General features: G+C 43.5%; 1 protein-coding gene across 1 annotated transcript in view; it reads left to right on the forward strand.

Moving 5' to 3' along the window:
• The window catches only part of ABCC4 (ATP binding cassette subfamily C member 4), a 244,285-nt gene that overhangs the window by 204,876 nt on the left and 16,155 nt on the right, over positions 1-23,254 (forward strand). Inside the window, exons 27-29 of the mRNA XM_032864151.1 lie at positions 9,445-9,534; positions 17,000-17,172; positions 17,606-17,711. Coding sequence (XP_032720042.1) covers positions 9,445-9,534; positions 17,000-17,172; positions 17,606-17,711 — 369 coding nt within the window. The remainder of the gene's footprint in view (positions 1-9,444; positions 9,535-16,999; positions 17,173-17,605; positions 17,712-23,254) is intronic.

Genomic DNA, 23,254 nt, shown 5'->3' on the forward strand with positions numbered 1-23,254 from the left:
CGACTCTGGGATCATGACCTGAGCCAGAGGCAGTTGCTTAATGGACTGAGCCACCCAGGCACCCTCTTATTCTGCTTCTTAATAGAATTGTGACTTTCAGGAAACCTTCCAGAGATTGAATTACACACAGTCCAAGCTTCTGTCATTCCTTGTGGTTGACCCATTCAGTTTCAATAAAAATGCAGAAATTGTGTATTGAGCAAACGCTGTCCTCCAAGTATATAGCTAAGGGCAGCGTAGGCCCAGTGCCCAGTGGCCTGAGGCCTGCAGCCCTGGGGTCTGGTCTTTGTTCTGCCCTCTGCTTTGGCAGTTACACGTACTCAACTCCAGACTTAGCTGATTTTTGTTTTGTTTTTGTTTTAATTTGGGGCTTTGTTATACTCTACAATCATCTGCCTATCAAAAGAAGCTGAGAAACTCCCTCTCTCTCTCTCTCTCTCACACACACACACACACACACACACACACTTGAGAAACACAGGGAATGAGACAAAGCCATGCAGATGTGCTTCTTGGCACATGGATATAAAGAGCTCGTGCGTGCCTGTTTATTAGAAAGCATATAGAATACAGCACCCAGAATGGAGGAGAATGTGGACTTTCATCTTAAGATTGAGTATAGCTGTTGCTGCCTACCACGGGCCTCTGAAATAATTGGAATTATTATTCTAAGTAACTTCACAATCAAAATCAAGATACTCCTTTCAGAACCACAGTGAGATGCCTCCTCACCCCCTGTTAGAGTCACTACTCTTAATAAAATGGAAAAGACTGGGGCATCTGGCTGGTTCAGGCAGTAGAACATGCAACTCTTAATCTCAGAGTTGTGAGTTTGAATCCCATGTTGGGTATAGAGAATACTTTAGAAGACAAAACAGGGGCACCTGGGTGGCTTAGTCATTGGGCATCTGCCTTTGGCTCGGGTCATGGTCCTGGGGTCGAGCCCCGCGTTGGGCTCCCCGCTCGGTGGTTCTCCCTCTCCCACTGCCCCGCTTGTGTTCCCGGTCTCTCTCTCTGTGTCGAATAAATAAATAAATCTTAAAAGAAAACAACACAACAGAAAACACCAAGTGCTGGCAAGGTTGTGGAAAAATTTGAACCCTTTTTTATTGCTTGTTGGAGTGTAAAATGCAGCCCCTGAGGAAAACAAAATGCAGTTTTCTCAGAAAATGAAAAATAATAAAGTCACGTATGAACAATCATATGGAATTATCATATCCTGTTAGCAGTTCCACTTCTGGATATACACCCAAAATAATCCAAAGCAAAAATTCTAAGAGATACTTGTACACCCATGTTCATAGTAGTAGTCGTCTCAAGATCCAAAGTGTGGAAGCAGTCTGCATGTCCTTAGGTAGGTGAATGGATGAAGGAAGTGTGGTGTGTTCACACAATGAACTGTTACTGTTCAGCCTTCAAAGGGAGGGAAATTGTGACATGAGCCACAGAGGAAATGAACCACGCGGACATTATGTTTCGTGAAATAAGCCCGTCACGAAAGGACAAATACCGTATGATTCCACTTATATGAGCTACCTAAGGAGTCCGTTTGATGGAGACAGGAAGCGGAGTGGTGTCTGCCAGGGGCTGGAGGGAGGGATGGAGAGTTAGTGTTCAATGGGTACAGAGTTTCAGTTTGGAATAATAAAAAGAGGCCTGGAGATGGCTGGTGGGGATAGCTATGCAACAATGCGAATATATTTAAATACTCTTGAACGGGTCACTTAAAAATGATTAAGGTGGTAAATTTAGTATTACATGTATTTTACCACAATTTAAAAAAATCTTTCCTAGCTCTCCTGTCCTGATGCTTCTGTGCTTTTCTTTTTCTTCTTTTTTAATTGAAGATTGACATATGGTAATTGTATGAGATACGGGTGTACCTCCCAGTGATTCCATATTTATATACATAATGAAATGGTCAGCACAGGACAGGCAGTTCACATTTTAATCCCCTTCACTTACTTTGTCCATTCTTAAAAAAGTTTTATTTTTAATTTTTTAAAGATTTTTACTTATTTTGCCAGAGAGAAGGAGAGAGAGGCAGGCAGAGGGAGAAGCAGGCTTCCCACTGAGCAAGGAGCCTGATGTGGGGCTCAATCCCAGGACCCTGGGATCATGACCTGAGCTGAAGGCAGGTGCCCAACTCACTGAGCCACCTAGGCATTCCTAAAAAAATTTTTTTTTAACCTCTCCCTTTTCAGGAAAAATGGAAAGACATTTTCAGCACATTCAGTCCCTGTATTTAACAATTCCCTCTGGCTAGTAAATTCATGACTTAGTGATTGCAGTAGAAAATGAATGAGTTGAAATTCCCAAGTTTTATATTTTGGTTGTACCCATCTCTGAAATGGGCCAAATGAGATTAGTTAGCAGAAGCGAAGGGTGTGTCTGTGAAGTACTTTCATGTCCTTGGATGAAAGGATCGAGGAACATGTCCCACATTATTTTTAATGCTTCTTAATAAGAAATGGTTGTATGCTTGTGTACATAAAAGGACTGTATAAATAAAGAAATAACGTTAGATGATTCTTGGCTCTGCCACTGATGTTTTGGAAGCACATCTGAGCAAAGACTAAATACACCTTGACATCACCAGGTTTTGGTTTTCTTCCATGACTTCCCACCCTACTTCTGAGCATGCTTGGGGTGCGCGCACAGCCAGAGACCGTGCTTACAAAACAGTACTAAGCTTTGTATCCATGTAGATAGTGATCGTCAACCATTGTAAACACAGAGTCTTTCTTTTCTCACTTGCTGTCTCTAAGGCGCGATGTTTGTTGATGAAAGCGAGTCTAGAGAGACCGTGCAAAATGTGTAAAGGGTCCCAGGAAATCTTTCAGGAGGCAGCCTGGGATAGAATCTTCAAGGGTCAACACGACCCATGTTTTTATTCCGAGTGACCTTGATGACGTCACTTGGCTGCCAAGCTCCACCGTCCTTGTCCTTAAACCAGGTCTAGTAATTACTGCCTCACTGATGTGTCCTGAAGATGTAACGGGGTGAGAAAATGGGTGTGGCCCAATGCCCTGCTCTCAGGAATGCTTCGTAAGTAGTGACTAGTATCAATTAAGGGTCAGGGCACTCGCCTTTCCAGTATTACTGTTACTTAAGTAAAAGGGGAACAGGTGCTTTTCAATTTCTATTTATGTTTTTGTGATCCTTGGTGATTTCCTTTACATCTCTTGCTTATCACATAAACCAACTTGTTTCTATAAATTTAAACAGTGAAACAAAACAAGTGAGCCCGATGTGAATTTTAGGGTAGCAAGGAACAGAAAACCTGTCCAACATTTTTCTCACTAGGAACAAGAGAAGTATCACTTGTTTTCTTTTCTCTTCTGGCTTCTCGCCCACCTGGCTTCTTTCCTGACCACTGCTCTATACCCCGCTAATACTGTGCAGTCCCCCATAAAGACCCTGTTTTTCTCAGCTCTCCCCACATGCCTGGCTATTTCCTACCTCCCCTGGAGGCTGTCTCTCTCATTTCCGTCGCTCTGGTGCTGGTTGTCATCCCGGACAAATGTCACACGTATTCCTAACGCGTGACATTTGCGGAAACCTTTGCGTGTTTTAGCTTCTCTCCTTCCTGTCCCCCAACTTCCTCCTCACAGTTCTGTGGTTCTCCCTATTGTTGGACCCATTTATAAATGGAGGCACCGTGAGCTGAACCCATGTAACAGCAAGCGGCTGAGCCAGGGTTCATGTTTACTTTAGGGGGAGTCCCCCCTCCGCATCCCAGGCAGCTGCCCGCTGTGTTGGGGGTCAGAGCCCCGGGGACCTACGTCCACAGCAGCACTGCTGTCTCACGGTCCTGTGCACACACACGTGCCGAAACACATATTCCCCCACACACTGTCACTCCTAGTGCTCTGCGCTCTAGTTTCTGTTAATGTCCATTCTGTGCTCTTTCGTCTAAAAGACAGAATAATGGTCATGAGGCACAAAACGGCTTTCATGACCCATGGGCCGCACCTGCAGTTTGAGAAAGCACGTTCCCTCACGGTCCCCTGTCTGGCTGGGCACCTGCGACGTATGAGTCCCAGGCCTGGAGCCTCCTGGGTGGCCTCAGTTCTCACAGCAGTCCCGCTGGCTTCTCCCTGCTTTCCAGGAAGGAAAAGAAAGCTGGTGGGGCTGGTTAATGACATACCCTGAGTCCAGTAGCTACGGAGCGGTAGAATCAGCTCAGGGCTGTCTGACTTAAATACATAAGGAGTTTTTTTTTTTTTTTTTTGAACCAGCTGATCTCCAATATCTCACCCATTGTTTTCTACCCCACTCCAAAAGGATTCCCAGAAACCACGATGAAGGAGAATCAATAGAGAGCGAAGTCAAAAGATACTTCTGGTGCAGTTTTTCCCATTTGGACGGTTGTGGTTTTGAAAGGCTGAAACACTTGTGACTTTGGCTGGAAGACTTGAAGCACACTCAGCACTGAAAGAAAATTGATTTAGGAAAAGGGGTTAATTCATTTATAGGTCATGGGTGAGCCTCAGGAGTAGGTACTCGAAATCGTACCTTGTTAGACCTGAGAGCCTGTCCTCCGTACGGTGTCTGACTGCGGAGGTGGAAAGGTCTGGTGGTCTTGGCCCATAAAGTTACTTGTCTACAGCATAGCAGATAGCTTGTATCCCTTTGTCCCCACCAAATCAATAGGAAGCAGCGTCCTTGTGTCTCAACACCCTGATTTAGGGAACCAGCAAAGGTTGGAGCAGTCTCTGCAAAGGAGAATGGAGGGGTTTTGTTTTTGTTTTCAGGGTTTTTTTGTTTGTTTGTGTTCCCACTTTCGCTGAGACGGGCCTGCGTCATTCCCTAGCTCCAGGCTTGCTGTGAACCTGGCTGCAGCCGTGAGCTTCCAAGGCGGTCCCACTCTCCCAGGCTCATCCTGGTCGCCCTTGACTGCAGCAGTGAGAGATCAGATCTGGGAGGAGAGGCAATCGCAGCCAGGACTGACGTCAGAACAAGTAGCAAGGGAGTGGCGACACATGGTGGGACAGTCAGGGGCAAATCCTGTAGGGAGCGTTCGGAAACGAAACCTGTATTCTTATGAAGGTACTCCGCCACTTGTATAATTGCAAGGGTGAGCAAAAAATATAAAAAATAAAAAAATAAAGATGGAAGCACTTTCTGAACTTCCAAACAGAACCAACAGGTCGCCTAAATGGACACTTCCCTTTGTGCTCACGACCTGAAATAGTTAAATACGTTCCCTGGAGAGATCAGCAAGATGAGATTGTATTTAAGGATGAGCTTGCTTATCTGCAAGGATCTGGAAAAATGGATTTCAAAACTTTTGGATGGATCCCCTACATCTAAGGCCCCTTCCTTTGCTTTTGGCACCAAGAAAATGTTTTCAGTTGAAAAGTGATGCCATGCAAATTCATTATTTATGATTGCACCCCAAGGGCTGGCACAGATCAACAGCTATCCTCTTTATCATGATTAAACAGATTCATTTTTTATATTTAATAGACTTTTTGAGAATCAAAGCAAAAGCGAGGTATTTTTTAAACCATCCACTCTGCTTCTTCGGTATTTCCATTCCCTGGGTTATCTTCCGTAGGTGGAAAATGTTCACCAGAGCTGTCTCTTTAAGACTTCTTTATTCTTACCTGGTTTTCTTTCCTCCCTCTCTCTCTCTCTTTTTTCTCCTTGTTGGGAACAAAACTCTGCAAGAGAAGAGGTAGGTATGCTGTTACTAGTAAAGAAATACAACTGGATTGTAGCCTAATGCAGTCAGCCTTTTGTTTCTGACACTGAAGTCTTCATTAAAGCCCGGGGAACTGCTTCCCGGAGCTCCTGACCTTTTTGTATGGAGAGAGGACTTTACAGGACTTAAATTCTTTTTCCTTTGTTGGCAAACAATGTTCTTTTCTTCTGAATATGGATGATGATCGGTTCATTTAGAGGCTACAGGATTTAAAAAAAAAAAAAAAAGGAAAGCAAGATTTAAAGCTCCTTCAGGTGACTCTCATTCTCGAAACAGGGATACGAGCTGCCCTTCGTAAAGGTCCTCCAGTTAGAAATGAAAATGTAGCTGGTAGGACGTAGGGGACCAGCAGCCAGTCCGGGAGATACATTTTAGTCGGGCCGTTTCCTAGTTGGGGCCTGACATGACGAGGGTACGGTAAAGTGTTGTGCTTTATCTGCCTGGTTTGTAATCACTTGTACTTTTTTGTTTGTTTGTTTTTTTGTTTTGGTTTTTTTTTTTTTTTGGTTTGTCTTGAACCAGGGTCATTTTAAGCCTCGGAAGGTTAGTGGGTAGGGTTTCTTTTTAGGATAACGGCCGGTCTGTCTTCCAGTAGCGTATACAAAAGGCCCAGTTGGACTGCGGTTCTGTCTTACAGTTGTGCTGAGGGATTATCAATTTACTCCACTAAATGCGTTGACTCAGAAGGGCCGTTTTGGGGTCACATGGCCGATAGGAACTTGTGTTATGTTGGTAACAAAGGAGAACATTACTGAATATGGCACAGAGGATTAAAAAAAAAAAAAAGTCAACTTTAAGATGATGAAAAGCAGATTGGAAGCTCAGGTTCTATTTAAAAGATGACACAGAACAAGAGTATTTGTTTTCCTAACTCAGCCATGCCAGCCACCTCTTATTAAATGAGGTTTAATTGTGTACCTTCGGAAAAAAAATATACTTAGGCTAATATATTTAGTCAGTATTCTGTGTTTACATGAAGGGTGTGTGTCCAGCCGTAAATCTCGACACTGAAATGTTCTGCCTGTAAACATTTTTACAACATTTATTTATAAGATTCGTTTATTAACTTCATTGCTTGGAGGTGGGTACTTTAAATAATAGTATCTATCAGAAATGATAATTAATTTGACCCTTATCTGCTTCTGCAGTATGTGTCTCCTGTGAGCACTTTTATTACCTTTTGAAGATAATATAGTGGTTTCTTATTTGGCAAGTGGATGAAAGTAGAATGAATAGAAACCAAAATGAACACCGTGCATAAAACACATCGGCATATTAAAACAGACATTGTTAACAAATTGCCCACTGGTTTAAAAAAAAAATACGGCTTCAATCAGTTAATGTTCTAATAAATCATTCCCTTCATTCAAGTTTTGACTGAAATTGTACTCATTTTGAAATACATATTTGGCATGTCATGACAAAGAAAAATAATTCGAATCCACTAAACTCTTTTCTTCTGATGACTGCTAAGTAAACATGAGTAATCGTCTACTATTTCCCTTCAGATTGACAGTAGAGTTTTAAGTGGCAGTAGGAAATGGTTAAATTTAACTTTTTTCTTTTTCTGGTCGCGGTGACTCGCTGACATGAGCACAACCTCCCTACGGACTGCAGGTACCTGAGGAGTCTGTTTTAAGCTCAGCGTAAAGCAGCTGCAGCTTTCTGCAAGGAATCCCACTAGCCCCGCAGTCTTTGGAGAGAGTCATCCTTTTCCAGACCTTTTCCGAAAGAGAAAAGGTGAGGGAGGTGATGAGAGAGACCCTTCCTGGTGGTGAGCGAGGTGATTGCATTTTAAAGGTGTGCTCCCATGCCCATTCTCTAAAACCATCAAAACCATGACTTTCAAACCTGGGAATCCCGGGCCCTTCCAGCATTTAACAAAGGAAGGTAATTCTGTCTTTTAAACACAAGGCAGTTTTTTTGTAGATTAACTTTGGTAACGCCTCTGCAGAGTGTACTTTGGAAACCAGGTGGACCCTTTATCATAGACCTCTTACTGGACATGAGTTTGCTTTATGAGAGCCCCTGAAGGCAGACATATTTGGGTCCTGTACATCCAGACAGGCTTGTGGTTAGTAGAAGCCAAGAGACCTCCTCCTCATTCTTTGGTGTTGAAGCTGATTCCTTAACCTGTTCTCTTTCAGCCTCTTTACCTCCCCAAATCCTAGTCCTCAGAGTTTGGGCCCCAGAATGGATACTGGCCATGGTTTAGAGCCTTGGTGGGTGGAGGATGAGTAACAGCCCTCCTCTCTTTGGGAACCTTCCGGGAATCAGATGGAGGAGGAGAAACGCCTAGCTTGTTGAACTCTTGTTGGAATTGATCATTACGAAGAGTAAGACAAAGTAGAATCTGAAGAACCTCTCAAGTAGAACGAAGACTTTCAAATACCGAAGACAGCGATTGTTACCTCCCTGATGGGGAACTCTTACCATTGCTTAGATGGTGGTTTAGTCTTTGGTCCTAAACTTGGTAGTTTTAAGGAAGACTGACCTGGGGTCTTGGGGTCTTTCAGTTCAGGAATCATTTTGAAACATCATATGACCAGTGATTTTTCAGTGCTCTTGGGGTATGTGGGACACTTAATCAACTTTGTAAAAACAAAGTGTCCTTTTTAAAATGGCTTTTAATATTTGGATTTTGCCTTGAGGCAGGCATGTTTTGGTCAGGTGAGATTTGAGGCCGGTGATTCCCTTGAGCCGTTCTTGGATGCCTGTGGAAGAGTCCCGTCTCCTCCTGTTCTCACATCTGTGCATCTTGTTGTTCTGCCCCATTCCCTGAAAATACTCAGTTGGGTTCTTCCCTGCTGCCCATATTCTTTTGGCCTGGGTTATCGGAGCCTTCCAGAAGGAAACGTGTGTGGCCTACATACGCTTGCATGAACCGGGTTCTCTCCTGAAACCCAGAAGGAGGCATATATTGCAAGAGTGACTTAATTGTGGCTCCTCCTCATGCACATGAATAGGAAAGAGCTATTTAAATTAAAATAATTTCCTTAGTACACACACCACAATGGGTTTCAGGTTATCCTGCCCTTGCAGGTAATGATGAGGTTCTGTGAGGCATGTAATCCCGATGCACAGACAAGATAGTGTGGGGATCAGCTGGTCCAAAAGCAGAGGCATCTCTTGACACACAGAGGCGCTGCTGGGCCCATTTGTCTGCATTCTCTTAGGACAAGAGAATAGGGCGTCCCGTTCCTGTGTGGGGAGAGGTTCCCCATCCCAGAAGACAGCTCCACTGATGGAGGGAACATCTTGGCTTCTTCATCAGTGCACGTGGGAACATATTTCCCAGTTTTGCTTTGAGTTACAACCGTCAACGGAACATACTCTTACTGTGTTCTAGAGTCGCACCAGGAGTGATGATAAACTTACCGAGCGCTCTTGATGTAACATTCCTGAAATAATCATATCCGTGTATTTCCTGTGTAAGCAGATGCTGCTAGGAAGGCGTTTTTAAAAACCAGATCGTCCTTTCTCTTCAGTTTCTTCTTAAAACAACACATTTCAGCAGTTTCTTTTGTTAGCGTTCAGGGGTCCGGGAGATATTTTGGGTCCCACTTCGTATAATAGAAAATTAATAGAGATGCTGTTTTGTCTGAACAGACATTTGCAACCGTAATATGAATGATTATAGTGAATTTTGGTTTTATATTTTAATTCTGGAATGTCGTATTGAAATAAAATGACAAGAGCCTATAATAATAAATCCACTCTTCTGGGATATTTAGGAACCGGTTTTATTCACTGGAACAATGAGGAAAAATCTGGATCCCTTTAATGAGCATACGGATGAGGAACTATGGAATGCCTTAACAGAGGTAATTTATAAAATGGAGTTCTTAAACTTGTTACCATCGGTTTGTATGTCTGTACCTGTAGAACATTGTGAGTAATTAATGGGAACGTATTGGTTTGACTCATTTTTTGTTCACCCTCCAGGAGAGCATTGATGACTTGGATACACTTAGAATGTGTGTACTGGTGATGATGAAAACCAAAAGTAAAATGTCTCATGTTTTCATTGTGATTTTCTTCCTGGAATCCAAAGCCACTGGATATATTATCTTACTTGTCTTTAGCAAAGCACTAAACTGGACATTGTATTTATGGGTCCAAGTTTTAATGACCAGTTAACCTGCAACATTCATTTTACTTCTCTGTTCTTGTGGAACGTCCACTAAATGAAGACAGTAAGAGTTTTTCATTATTGACGGAAAAGGTACATGAGATCATACTAATAAAATGCTTTGAGGATTTATAGGAAAGTGTTTATTAAAGTTAAACAGAATGTGTAACAGTTACTTTTGGCAAACGTAATTTTAATGCACTAAGTACGTGGAAATAACAGAACCCTGGAACTTCTGCTAAGTTTTTATACTAATATACTCGTTTCTAGAGGATTTTCTATTATTCGTATAGTGTTTCCATTTGGACCACTCCTTTGAATTTCCTAGCCCTTGCATGGGAAGGATTTAGGCTGTTAGGATGCTGTTGGTTTGTATGTTTTGACACTAATTGTTTTATGTCCTTGCCCTAATTCTGCAAATTGACTCTAAGCTTCCGGGTGGCAGAAACCATGTCCGACTTCTAAACCTTAGGCAGACTTCTAAACCCTCGAAGCACCTAGCTCAGTCTTCGGCTTTTAAAAAAGCACTTAATAACTAGGTACTAAGTATTTGATCTCTTCATTTGGAGACCACGTGGCTTATTTCTTTAAAAACAGTATCACACAGCCCGTGACTGATGGCTCACATTATTGTTGTTTTGCATTAATGTGTTTGTCATTGAGTGTCACCCTTCCAGGGAAAGCTGAGCTCTTCCAGTTTATAGATGAGCTCTGTGAGCAGGCCGAGTTGGAGGCCCGACAGTTTCCTGCCGGTCGTTCTGGTTTCTGAAGGCATGTCGGTGCTGAGTCTTTACACACCCTCCCTGCTTTCCAGTAACTGTAGGGATTTTTTTTGCCTAAATTGGGCCGATTACTTCACCTCCTTCCTACTTGAAAGCAGGGGATCTCTGATTTCATTTAAGTTGGCGGGTCTTTTCTGGTGAAATTCTAGAAGAGCAGAGGTGGGCAGAACAGTTAGCCATCAAACCTAAGGAAAAATAGGACGAACATTAATGCTTTTGAACTCGTATGACAAATTTGATGGTGCAATTGTGACACACCTTAATAAAACAGGAATTACTGGTAAATTATTTTTCTGTTTGTTTCAGAGCTTGAGTTCTCTCCTGATAGATTCTCAGATAGTAAAACTACTCTAGAAACACACTGTTCCAGGACCATGAAGAAATGTTAATTAGGAGACAAATCCTATAAAAACTATCTTAGAACTTTGATCATAACTTATTTTTTTTTAAGATTTTATTTATTTATTTGACAGATGGATCACAAGTAGGCAGAGAGGCAGGCAGAGAGAGAGGAAGGGAAGCAGGCTCCCCACCGAGCAGAGAGCCTGACTCGGGGCTCAATCCCAGGACCCTGGGATCATGACCCAAACCAAAGGCAGAGGCATTAACCCACTGAGCCATCCAGATGCCCCTTGATCATAACTTATATTTCATCTTAAATTTCTTTCTTCTGCCAAAATTAAAATAAAAATTAATAGCTTCTCAGAATTCTAAAAATGATGCGATGGAAGTGGTTATAGTAAGATCTACCTTTATTTTCAGCTACATTAGAAACTTCCTTGAATAGAAATAAGCATGACTGTTTCACAAAGTGAAGTGAGTGGTTCTCGTGTGTTGCTTCTGGAATTGACCTCATTGCTTCAGTGATACTTCTTAGAGTGAGAATTCATCCCATAGTTGTGTTTCTCTAGAAATGATTTCTTCAGGACGTGAATGTTTTTCCACAAAAGATTTGGTAGATTTTCTTAAAATAGGAATATCTCATTGTATTTACAGTATGATTCCAGCTGTTTTAGTCATACACAGATAGGTGTACCTAATAAAGTCACCAAAACATAAACATTGCTTAGTTGGGGAATAATAAAGCAATAAGTGATCCCCCACCTTTGGCTTTCTTGAATTCTCCAGATTTTCTCTGGTGTACTTTATTACTTTTATCTTCTGGAGCGTACTCCTGGCAGGTGAAGTCCCACACACTTGGCACAGCATTTACCTGGGTTCCATGACCCTCTTCAGGGAGGTTCATTCTGTAATAGATCAGGGACCCTTCACCTCGAGTCCTTAGAATCTCCAGGTCTTTGGACTGTGAACGAAGAGACTTCCTTCCCGAAAATTGTGCTCCTGGTAGAACAGATGCGGGTTTATCCGGGAAGACACCATACAGAGGAGTCAGTCTAATGCCATTCCGGTTCTTCTCGATCTCTCATGATCAGTCTACCCACCATCTCCACAGCTTGCTTCTTCCATGATGTCCGCACCTGAGTGCGTCAGAACCAGCCCTGCTCTCCAGTAGAGGGTAGGAGACCGGTGTCTTCGGCACCTCCCTTAAGGGTGGGCTAGCCACCGGGGTCAGCTGCTTTACAAATGATGCCAGACAGGAAACGACTCATCGGGTTGGCTTGAGAGCCAGTAAGAGAGCACTACTGTCTTCTCCTGTTTAGGAAGTCCAGTTAAAACGATTTTTTATTTTTAAGGCCTTTTGGTTGTGTTTCCTCCTCCTCCTCCTAGACGAGCCAGAAGGGCGGCAGTCCTGTGCACACTGCCCGTCTCATCTGACCTCTTTTTTCATGTATTGAAAAATAGTCACAAACCAAAGAAAGTTCACTAGAAAATTGGTGGCCATTGGGGTACCTACAAAGCAGCAGCAATATTTAAATACAAATAATGACTAGAAATGAAGCAGTTTATTAGTCAAGGGGCTAAAAGATTATAACATATAAAACTCAGTAGTATGATACTCCTTTAAAAAGCCACAACGACAACGAACAGCTTTAATACTGGGGTGTGCGATTAAGAGTGGGGTACGTCATGTTAGAACATGGAGGAATTGTCCGGGTATGTTCACCGCTGACGGTGTCTCTATTAGAATACGCGTCTTTCTCAATATATAGGAAACCAAGCCCAAGAACTCCGAGCATCAGCACTGTACCCTTGGGGGGTGTAATGCAGCTCTTCTTTTGTGATATGTTGCATTTCCATTTCTCATGAGGCTGCGTATTTTGGTAAATGAGCTCTCCCTTCCCTTCATTTACTGTTGGCTTAGTTCTAGGAAAAGTTACTACCCACCTGCTGATTGCATTTCAGACTCTCTTCTCTCTCCAGCCTGCATCAGCCTTTCTCTTTGGCAAATAAGAAAGTTCCACAAAATGTGGAGAAGATGCGGCATCCGTGTTAGTCTCCTGTGATGAGGGCTAGCACCTGGTCCATTCCGTACACATAGCAGGTTACCCTGATGAGGTTTACGATGATGCAAATGGCTGTCATATGAATTCAGTTCATTATTTTCAGTTTTGCTGTAGTTTATTATTTTCCTAAGGTTAAAAATAATCTGAAGGACTCTGTATAGAAGAGATAAGTATTTTTGAATAGCGTTATTTGAACTTTTTTCCTTAAATTATTTTTTTTAAGATTTTATTTATTTATTTGACAGAGAGACAGATCACAAGTAGGCAGAGAGGCAGGCAGAGAGAGAGAGGGAAGCAGCCTCCCCGGTGAGCAGAGAGCCTGATGTAGGGCTTGATCCGAGGACCCTGGGATCATGACCTGAGCCGAAGGCAGAGGCTTTAACCCACTGAGCCACCCAGACACCCCTTAAATTATTTTTTAAAGCTTTTTGTTTTTTATTTGAGACAGAAAGAGAGAGCGAGAGAATGAGATAGAGAGAGTGTGAGCAGGGGGAGGAGCAGAAGAAGCAGCAGCCCCCCTGCTGAGCAGGGAGCCTGATGTGGGACTTGATCCCAGGACTCCAGGATCATGACCTGAGCTAAAGGCAGTTGCTCAACCAACTGAGCCACCCAGGCGCCCCTCCTTAAATTATTTTTTAAATGCCTTTATACACTTTAAAGTATGATGTTAGGATATCTTGAAGCTGCATAGCTGTTGTGGAGAACTCATTTCTTTTACAATGACATTTAATAAGAAGAAAATGGTATCCTGTATAAATTACATGGATTTGTTTTCTGATTTTTATAGGAGTAAATATGTCACAAAATGAGATACACTTGTGGCTTCATTCATGCATCCAATAAATACCCAGTGGGAGCTTTTTAGAGAGGCATTTTTGTAGACTCTGAGACTCTTAACAGTCATCAAAAGAGACTATCCCCTCTCGGAGCTAAAATTCTCTTGGAGTAGATGGAACATAAGTCAATGTATATGTAATCAAGTCTCCGTACTGATGCGTGCAAAGAAGAAAAATAAAGCCGAACACGAAGGGAGTTTAACTGACCGCATTATGAAATAGTATCTATCGATCTCTTTGTATCAGACAGTATTGAAAACTGCATATCCTGACTCATTTTATATTCCAACAATGTTAGGTGGTAGACGCCTTTAAAATCATTACAGTCTTATTTACAGGTCGGGAAGCTATGATAGAGAAAGTTAATAACTTGCCCAGTTGGCAGACCCAGGCAGTACTCATGCCCAGGCTGCCTGACTTCCAGGTCCCAATTTTGTATTTAAAAATTTTCAGATCACAAGAAAACAGAAGCAATAGTATGACCCACACACATGCACCCTTCACCTGGTTCTTATATGACCACGTCTGCTTCCTCTCTCCTGTAGTCTGTGCTGTGCTGAACCTGCTGGAAAGTAAGTTGCAAAAATTTTCATTACAATTCACCCATAGATACCTAAATATATGCGGTATAAGAATAAGGACCTCCTCCTACATAATCCTCATCTCACTCAAGACCCAGAGGTAATATTACGCTGGTCATAGGTTTTCACATTCCCTTGGTGTAACTTCTGCTTACTGCCTTCTGCCTCTCTCATCTTTTCTTGGTTCTAATACTTCATTATAGATTGAATGAATGAAAACACTACAGACGGCTTTCATGTTCATATCATTCTCATAATCAGCCCTGATTGGTCATTGAAGACAGAATCTCAGAAAACTGTGTTTTCTGGAAAACCTATTTATTCTTCATCAGGCAGCTATGGGCAACCCAAAGGAGGATTAAAACCCAGACTAGTGAGCTGTCACGTGAGTCAGGGGGCAAGCATGAGGTTATCTCTTCCAACGTCAGGATGTCCAGTCTTAAAGTTGCATTGGCTTAGGTGTTACCAAAGTCAACTCGGAAGGAAGAGCTGATCAAAGCCTCAATGGGTTCCATCCCCTGGGGTGCAGATCTAGGAATCTTTTTTCATAAGAAGAATCACCTGTGGGCCCTCCTCCTTGTAGTGGAGGGGGTTTGCTAAGCCAGATCTTTCATTTCATACTTTCCAGTGCACGGACTGGCCCCCACCATCCTGATCTTACACTTTAGATTTTATAGCTTTCATGTGAATGCTGAGTACCAACACCGTATTTATCCCAACGCAGATTCCCATTTCTGGGGATTGGACTTTGGTCTTAAGCACAATAATCACATTCACAGATGTGCTTCAGCATTTAGGGTGCTGTAAAAACATTGCTCACACACCCTTGGGTTTCATCATTTGATGTTGCGGTTCCATGTGCCTGCTTTTTTGGCCATCACCCAATGATCTCTTGGTTCTCTTAATTCCAAGTGTATTTACTCTCTATTCTTTAACCCTCAAGGATAGCATGAGTTTGGTTCTTGTAAAATTTCCCCAAATAGGCATGGAGCTGAGTTCTACCACTCAGCCTGGTTTAGGATTATCTTCAGTGTTGAGCAGCTTGTTGTTTTTGGAACTTAACAATTGTATGAAGGTTGATTAAGATAAACACTATCTAAACTCAGAGTCTGGGGGAAATAAGATGTGATGTTGTGCCCTGTTTCCATGAGTTTTCATTCACTGGAAATCCTTTATGAGATTAAAGTAAATGCACTTGACTGGTCTAGCAGGGTGTATTAAATTTGGGAAAGAGCCCATCCCCAAAATAGGTTCCAGATTTGCTAATATATGAGGTGTGGTTTGCCATTGTTTGAATTTGTGAATTTATTTATTTTTTTTAACTTTAAAACCTTCCAAAATGGTAAAGTGCTGACAAGATTATATCTTTAGAGAAGCATACTTCCTGTAATAATTAAATTTTTTCTTCTCCCTTTAGTGTACCAACTCCCATACAAAAACGTATTCTGGGAAACTTGACTCAACCATACTGATCCATTTAATGTTTTTAGTGTTTAGACTACACTGAGAGAAATAGCTTTATGTTTTGAGAAATTTCCGTACTTAATCCTGAGAGAGGGGTTCCTGGTGGACATCACGTGGCAGGGGTGATTTCTTATCACCAACTTGATTGGTATCATTTTACATATCAGAAAATTTCCTCACTGTAAGTGTGACTCAGTAGTTTTTGGTAAATTTGTAGTTAGTCATCGTAACAATCCAGTTTTAGAACATTTCTGTCACCGATTCTCTCTTATCTATTTACAGCTAACTCTCTGACCCCAGGGAACCACTGTTCTGCTTTTTTTTTTATATATATTTTTTATTTTTTATAAACATATATTTTTATCCCCAGGGGTACAGGTCTGTGAATCACCAGGTTTACACACTTCACAGCACTCACCATAGCACATACCCTCCCCAATGTCCATAACCCCACCCCCCTCTCCCAATCCTCCTCCCCCAGCTATCCTCAGTTTGTTTTGTAAGATTAAGAGTCACTTATGGCTTGTCTCCCTCCCGATCCCATCCTGTTTCATTTATTCTTCTCCTACCCCCTTAACCCCCCATGTTGCATCACCACTTCCTCACATCAGGGAGATCATATGATAGTTGTCTTTCTCCGATTGACTTATTTCGCTAAGCAGGATACCCTCTAGTTCCATCCACGTTGTCGCAAATGGCAAGATTTCATTTCTTGATAAATTCCTACAGTTACCTTTTATCTAAAAATTAAGGAGGGATATTTTTAATTGTTCCCTATGTTACCTTGAGAATAGCTTTATTCAGCATATTGTGTATCTCTTCATGTGTGAACAGACGGTGCCCACCGATGGCAACACAAGAGTCTAGACTCCCATTAAGCATGTGCTCCTAAGTCAGAATCATTCTGTCCTGAGTTGAGGCAACCGTCTTTTTCAGTAAAACAGCGATTGGCAGTAAGTCCCCCCCATCACGTGACTAGGCATGTAAGACGCATGACGTCCTGAGGACTTCAGAGCTCTTGTGTCCAGTGGGCTTGTCTGCTTTAATAGGAGCTCGTTTAGGAAGAGATCATTCTTTCTGCATCCACAGGTACAGCTTAAAGAAGCCATTGAAGAACTTCCTGGCAAATTGGACACCGAATTAGCAGAATCGGGATCGAACTTCAGTGTTGGACAGAGACAGCTGGTGTGCCTCGCCAGGGCCATCCTCAGGAGAAACCGGATATTGATCATTGATGAAGCGACAGCAAACGTGGATCCAAGGTACAGAACTGAGGTCCATGGACCCTGGAATTCAAATTTTAAATGCGGTCGGTGAGAAACATTTCATGATGCTGAGAAATGTTTCTAAACACTCTCTCTGCCCCCAAGACACCTCTTGATAACATCAATTCTAGAAAACAGAGGGAGAAGCCAAAATGAGTGATACGGTGTGAATGGTTTTGGAAGGCATCCTAACAGAGCTAGTTGCCTAAATTCAACTCCTGAAAGTTTCAAGCAATTGGAGGGAAGAATATTTTATGTCATTATACGCAAAATAGGACATTTCTAAATAGATTTTTTGATACTCAGTTTTTTCAACAAGATCATGTCTGTGATTTTTTAAAAAACATTATGAAAATGTCATATGATTGTTTTAAGTCTTAAGTCTGCTTTTCCCCATCTACTGAAATAAATCCAATTCCTTTTGTTCCAGAACTGACGAATTAATACAAAAAAAAATCCGTGAGAAATTTGCCCAGTGCACCGTGTTAACCATTGCCCACAGGTTGAACACCATTATTGACAGCGACAAGATCATGGTAAGACTCTCACCTGTGGCATTCCAGGTGTTTCCATTAATGTTCAGTTTTTCAACTTAACCATCCACGTACAACCTGATAGAAACCTCCAATAAGTTCGTTTTTTCTGCTCATCCCTGACAATAACTTAAAATAACTCATTTTTCCTGACAATCCCTCACATCCCTGACAATAACTTAAAATACCTGATTTTTCTGCTCATCCCTGACGATAACTTAAATACTTAACTGTACCTTCAGAATATAAAATTATATAATAATTTCCTATTTCCATTTTAAAAGTTTTTTGAATTGTCCTTTTTCTGTATGATGGTCAGCCATGGAAATATTTCAAATCCAAGATCTGGCCTCCTCTTACAGCGGGTAAAACAGTCATTTTCATCGTGTCACAGTTGTTTCAGTATTTTGGATTTTCCTAATTAAAAAAATTAGCCTTTCATTTAGGCTGCCCATTGGTTATTGGGTTAGTTGCAGAATTTCTCAGCTGTTGGGATGTTCACGAGATGTAGCATCAGAGGGGAGTCTGAGAAGAGAGGCCCTGGTCAGAAACACAATGTATTTCAACAGAAAGGATTTAAGGTAGGGTATTTAACATAGGAATTGGAAGTCTGAGAACGTGGAAGGGAAACACTGGGGTAATAATTTTAGGAAGCAACTACTGAGCCTCAGGACAGATTTCCAGACCTAAGAACTCAGGGGAGAGTCCCTAAGGACTCCTGTGCTCAGACCTCCCAAGGAGAGCCACTGCCCAGCTGCAGGTCACGTCTGTGAGGTGCACCAAGAAGCTCGTTCTCAGTGTGTGTTCTAATGGAAGATGGAGGCTGGCACCAGTTCCCAGGCGATGCTGCAGGAGTGGCATAAGCCAGGGAGACCTTTGGCTCTGTGTCCCACCTTCAGGGCCCCCCAGTCCCCCCTGCTGGTGGAATACAACAGCGCACCCACTGGCCAAGGTCTCTGACATGGGATTTGCAGAAACCCAGCCCCAGCCTCTCACCTGAGAGTGTAGGAAGAAAGGCAGATCTGGGCCCGAGAGGCTAGATGACCAACCAGCAAATCTGTCACACCGTGGATCGGGCGACCACACACGTGAAAAGCTCCAAACTTTGGTCTCTAGACCTTGATTGGCTTTTTCTTTCTTAGTAATTCGGGCTTTCCTTACTTATTTTTCTTTCCTTTTTTCCCTTCTTCCCTCCCTTTTGTCTCTATCTTCTTCTCTTTTTTTCTTCTGTCTCTTTTCCCTCTGTTGCTTGCTCAGGTTCAGTAAATCCTAGGATGTGGCTTTATAAGATGATAAGAAAGCCATCCCTCAAAGGCAAAGCCTTTGTATTCAAATGATCCCAAGGAATGCGAGTTATTTTCAGGCTGCCTCTCCACCTGTGGCAACAGGCTGACTTTCTGCTCATTGTCACTAGACACTACAGTGATTCTTTGATTAGTGGTGAGGAAGTAAATAGATAAAGAAGGCCTATACAGTGCATGAGAGGCAACAGATGGGGTTAACCAGTGATTTTGATGGTCTGGACTAAATAGGTTAATAATTAGTAATAAACAGTTAGTAATATCCAAGCTTCCTTATGTCCGGTGAAAATGGAGCTATCTCTTTGGACTTTTTGGGGCAATTTCTGGAATATTGCCTCCCACCCCGCTTCATATGCATTACCAGACAGGATGGGGGGGTGGAAGGGGAGCACTGAGAACACCCCAGACTCTCCACAGTGAAGCAGTGCCTTCAACCTTGGCACTCCCCAGACCCGGACACGTATAGAATGAGCTCTGACAAGGCAGACAACAAGAGTTGGGTATTCCCAACCAAAAGGATGCTTTGGGTTTCAAGCAATGTGGCCGGTCTGGACTAGAATGTCGTGGGAGGAAGCAGACCACCCCAGCTGTGGTGGTCCATGATGGCGGGACAGTGACTCTTAGATTCCAGAAACATTTAGCATCGAGCATCCTTAGTCCTCCATTTTGTGTTCTTGAATGGGAACTGGAAAAATAACCTGTCATTTCTGTTTGTTTCCTGTCACTTTGTTCTCGTCTCTCGGCATCGTATTTTATAGGCCGTCCCCGGAAGCATCCTTCCTCCACAATAAATGAATGATGCCGTGACGTTTCCCTGTTTGCCACACTTTGTCAGGCCTTGGGGGCATCAGGAAGCTGGCTTGATCTCCAGTTCATTTGGGGGCCCGTCCAAAAAAAGCCCTTGCTCCTAAATCTACCACATAGAGTTAGTTTTGGTGTTTGGTCTGACGATAGAGATGGAAACAGCTCCTTTGTGTCGCCTCAGACTCAGACTTACTTGGAGTATTGTGGCCTTGGAATGCGTGATCAGTTAGGGAAACAGCAAAGGACAGAACTTGGCACATTTGTTTGCTGGTTGTTCCTAAATCCTTCCCGTCAGGGCCTGACCCACAGGTGAGAACTTTTCTGTATCCCCTTAACCAGTCAGCTTTATTGCTGTTATCAAAACATGCCCGTTTGTGAAATGCTCTCCTACCAGTATCTCCCAGTAAATTTCGAGAACCTCAGATTTTTCTCTCTCGGTCAGTGTCTTTGTCCACAGCCTTAATAGGGTTTTGCAAAGCAATTTGCAGTCCCTCCCTTCCTTTCCAACCTGGCCTCACTCTGCTCTCCCTCGTTCCTTAAAGAGGGAGTTAAAACCGCATAGGTAACCTGTCAGTCGCCTTTTGGTTCGACCGGATGATGGCGGCTCAGGCTAAGGCATTGCTGGTGCCTTGGGTTGCTGAGATGGCTGGGTTGGTGGCTGATAAAGGACGATGTGCTGGGTTGAGCCTGGAACATGAGGGAAGGGGCCTGAGATCCGGGGGAGTTGGCGAGACTGAGGGACAAGTTGGTTTGGAGATGGGAAGTGCAGGGTTCTCTTTAGAGCCTGTGACGTGTGCCTGGAAGGCCTTTATCTTCCATGGTGGCCTCTGCCTGTTTCCATGGGGCTGTCGCTCCCACCAGGAGAGGTGACTCGGCCACTAGCTCCCATCGCGGTCAGAGCTGGTTTTGACTGCTGACTCCTTTGACAGGAACGGCAGGAGGGGACCTCAGGGAACCCCGGTGGCATGAGTTCCCTAGCTTCCTCATTGGGGAGCTGTCCTCTGTGCTCCGTCCACTCCAGGTAGAAACCTTCTATTTTATTCTAGAGCGTCTGATATCCCATTGGCTTCTGGTCCAGCGAAACACCATGATTCGTGTTCTTTTCTCGAACCTTTGATTTGGGGAGCAATTCTTTTTTTCTTGCTGGCTTTAGAAATACCCATTTTCTTTCCAAAAAGCAAGCGTTGGTCTGTTCTGTTATTCTGAAAGCTTTAGGGGCATAAAGACGCGTCCATCAGCTGCAAGGCCCACTGCTCAGGAGAGGGGTGGAGGGTGGCCGGCCTCGGGGAGTGACTGGGCAGGTGACGGATGCTAAGGAAGGGCATAACCAACAGCCCTGTCATCGTAAAGTCGTGTAATTGTGCGCACTTGCAGTGTCATAATTACATTTTGTCGCACTGGTGAATACTTCTGCACAAAGACATATGGATATGGTTTTGTTTACTGTAAGTAAATCAGACAAAAGACTTGTTGGGAAACAACTGTGACCTAATTAATAGCTTTGTTTATGTGTTGGCTCTCCAAAGGGATTTGCCCAGTTTTGGTTCATTAAGCGCCATTAATGTGTTAGGCTTACAATTCTATTTTACAAAGATGTTCTCTCAATTTTAACTTTATTAAACATGATGGAGTTGTCATGACAGCTAATTTAATCTTCCTCATTTATTCGGTTGCCACAAAACAGTGGAGCAAGACAGACAAATTAGAAATCCTCTTTTTCCTAATACTCACCACTGGTTCTGCGTTAAAGACGGCTTCTTCCCTGTTGCTGGAGGATTAGCTGGTTACTGGTGACCTGTCTTCTCTTCAGGAAGGGCGATAGCTTTTTCCTCTGGTCCCCGCGTCCCTGAAGTCCGGACAGCATCCCCGGACTACCCCCGGCAACGGGAGCAAAGGAGGCGTCCACTGCCCACCATTACTGCCTGATGTCTGGGTTCAGCGTCTTCACTGTCAGGAGTCGGGGCGTTCTGCAGAGCGATGGCCGGGGCTGAGAAGCCCGGAGTCCTCCTCTTCCATTCACAGGCCATGCTATGGTCTTACGGTCTTTACCTCTCTTCCTAAACTCCTGCCCCTTTGGAGTAGAGTTTTTCTCAGAGAAATCAAACCTGACACTGTTGTAACATACCCACCTGGAAGAGCACAGAAGCACAGCAGAGCTACCTGGAGTTTGAATTAAATCCCGTTTTTCACCTTTCTGGAACTTTCGCTTCAGGGAGCCTCCGTACGTGGCCGTAGTTAGAACATTCCGGAAGAGAACAGCTCCTTAAATACTCGAATCCAGGTTTTCAGAGAGAAAAATAATAACTGGGAAGGTCGAAAGCACAATCTGGGAGACGAAATCCTTGGGGAGAGGCGGCGGGTGCTTACATGCAATGGCGAGAATTAGTGGGGGAGCAGCTCTGGCGGTCACTGTGACCTGGCCTTCGCTTCCCCAGGTGACAGTGGTTGACCATTCCAAGACCTAAGAAAGGATTCTGAGTAATACTCCCCACGGTGTCTTATCGCAGAGAAGATCACAGGCATCCGTCTCACCGGGGAGGGACCCAGCTTCCACGGCTGGGAAGCTTACCATCCCTCTGCCCCTTCTTCAGCAGGCCACTGAGCGCAGAGGTCCAAGACTCTGACCTTCCCACTCCGCTGGCTGCTAAGTGGGATCTCCCTAAGTTGCTCGTTGCCATGTTGAAAACTGTCCTGGGCATCTCTTTGCTGTTGTCAGGTTTCTCTTCTACCCTGTCCCCTACTGCCCACCACCGCCCCCTGCCTGGCCCCACCTCTCCCTGCAGCCGCCCCACTGTCGCTGATGGCATCCCACCGTTTAAACATGGTGGGATTATTTTGCAATGGGTCCATTTAATTTTTATATCTAGGACAGTTACCTGGAATATCTGTGGATACACAGCCTGATAAGCACATCTTCATTGAGTTTATGTAACTGACTGCCTCATCCAATATAAAGTGTTTCCCTTCGCCTGCTAGAGAGCTCGAGTGATTTGAGGTTGGCGTTCCTGGAAAAATGCTGGTGCCGTGGGATTGCTCACACACCCGCTCGGAGCTGTGGTTTAATTCGGGCTATAGGAGGGTTGGGGGCACCTGGGGAGATCACAGAAGGCTTTCCTTCTAGATATAAAAGATGTTAAAAATAAAATCTCAAAATTCAACCTGTTTTTCTGTACATAAAGAAAGTCTGGAGCTGCTTTGTGTTTCCTTACTCTGAAAGACCTAGAATCTTTGCTCAAACCAGTAAAGGGAAAGGCGAAGCGGGTACAATTCCATTCCTGGACTTTTTTCCATCTGCACCTCCAAGGGGGGCTCTGTAGACCTCAGTTTTGGTGGCTCCACACTCTTGTTTCTGCCAGTGCTCCCTCCTCTCTGACCGCCCCTTCTCTTGTTTCTCTTTTCTGATGTGTGAGATAAATGAGTTTCAAGCCTCCGTCCTCAACC

Source organism: Lontra canadensis, unplaced genomic scaffold (assembly GCF_010015895.1).
Source record: "Lontra canadensis isolate GAN:19392208 unplaced genomic scaffold, GSC_riverotter_1.0 scaffold26, whole genome shotgun sequence".
NCBI lineage: Eukaryota > Metazoa > Chordata > Mammalia > Carnivora > Mustelidae > Lontra > Lontra canadensis.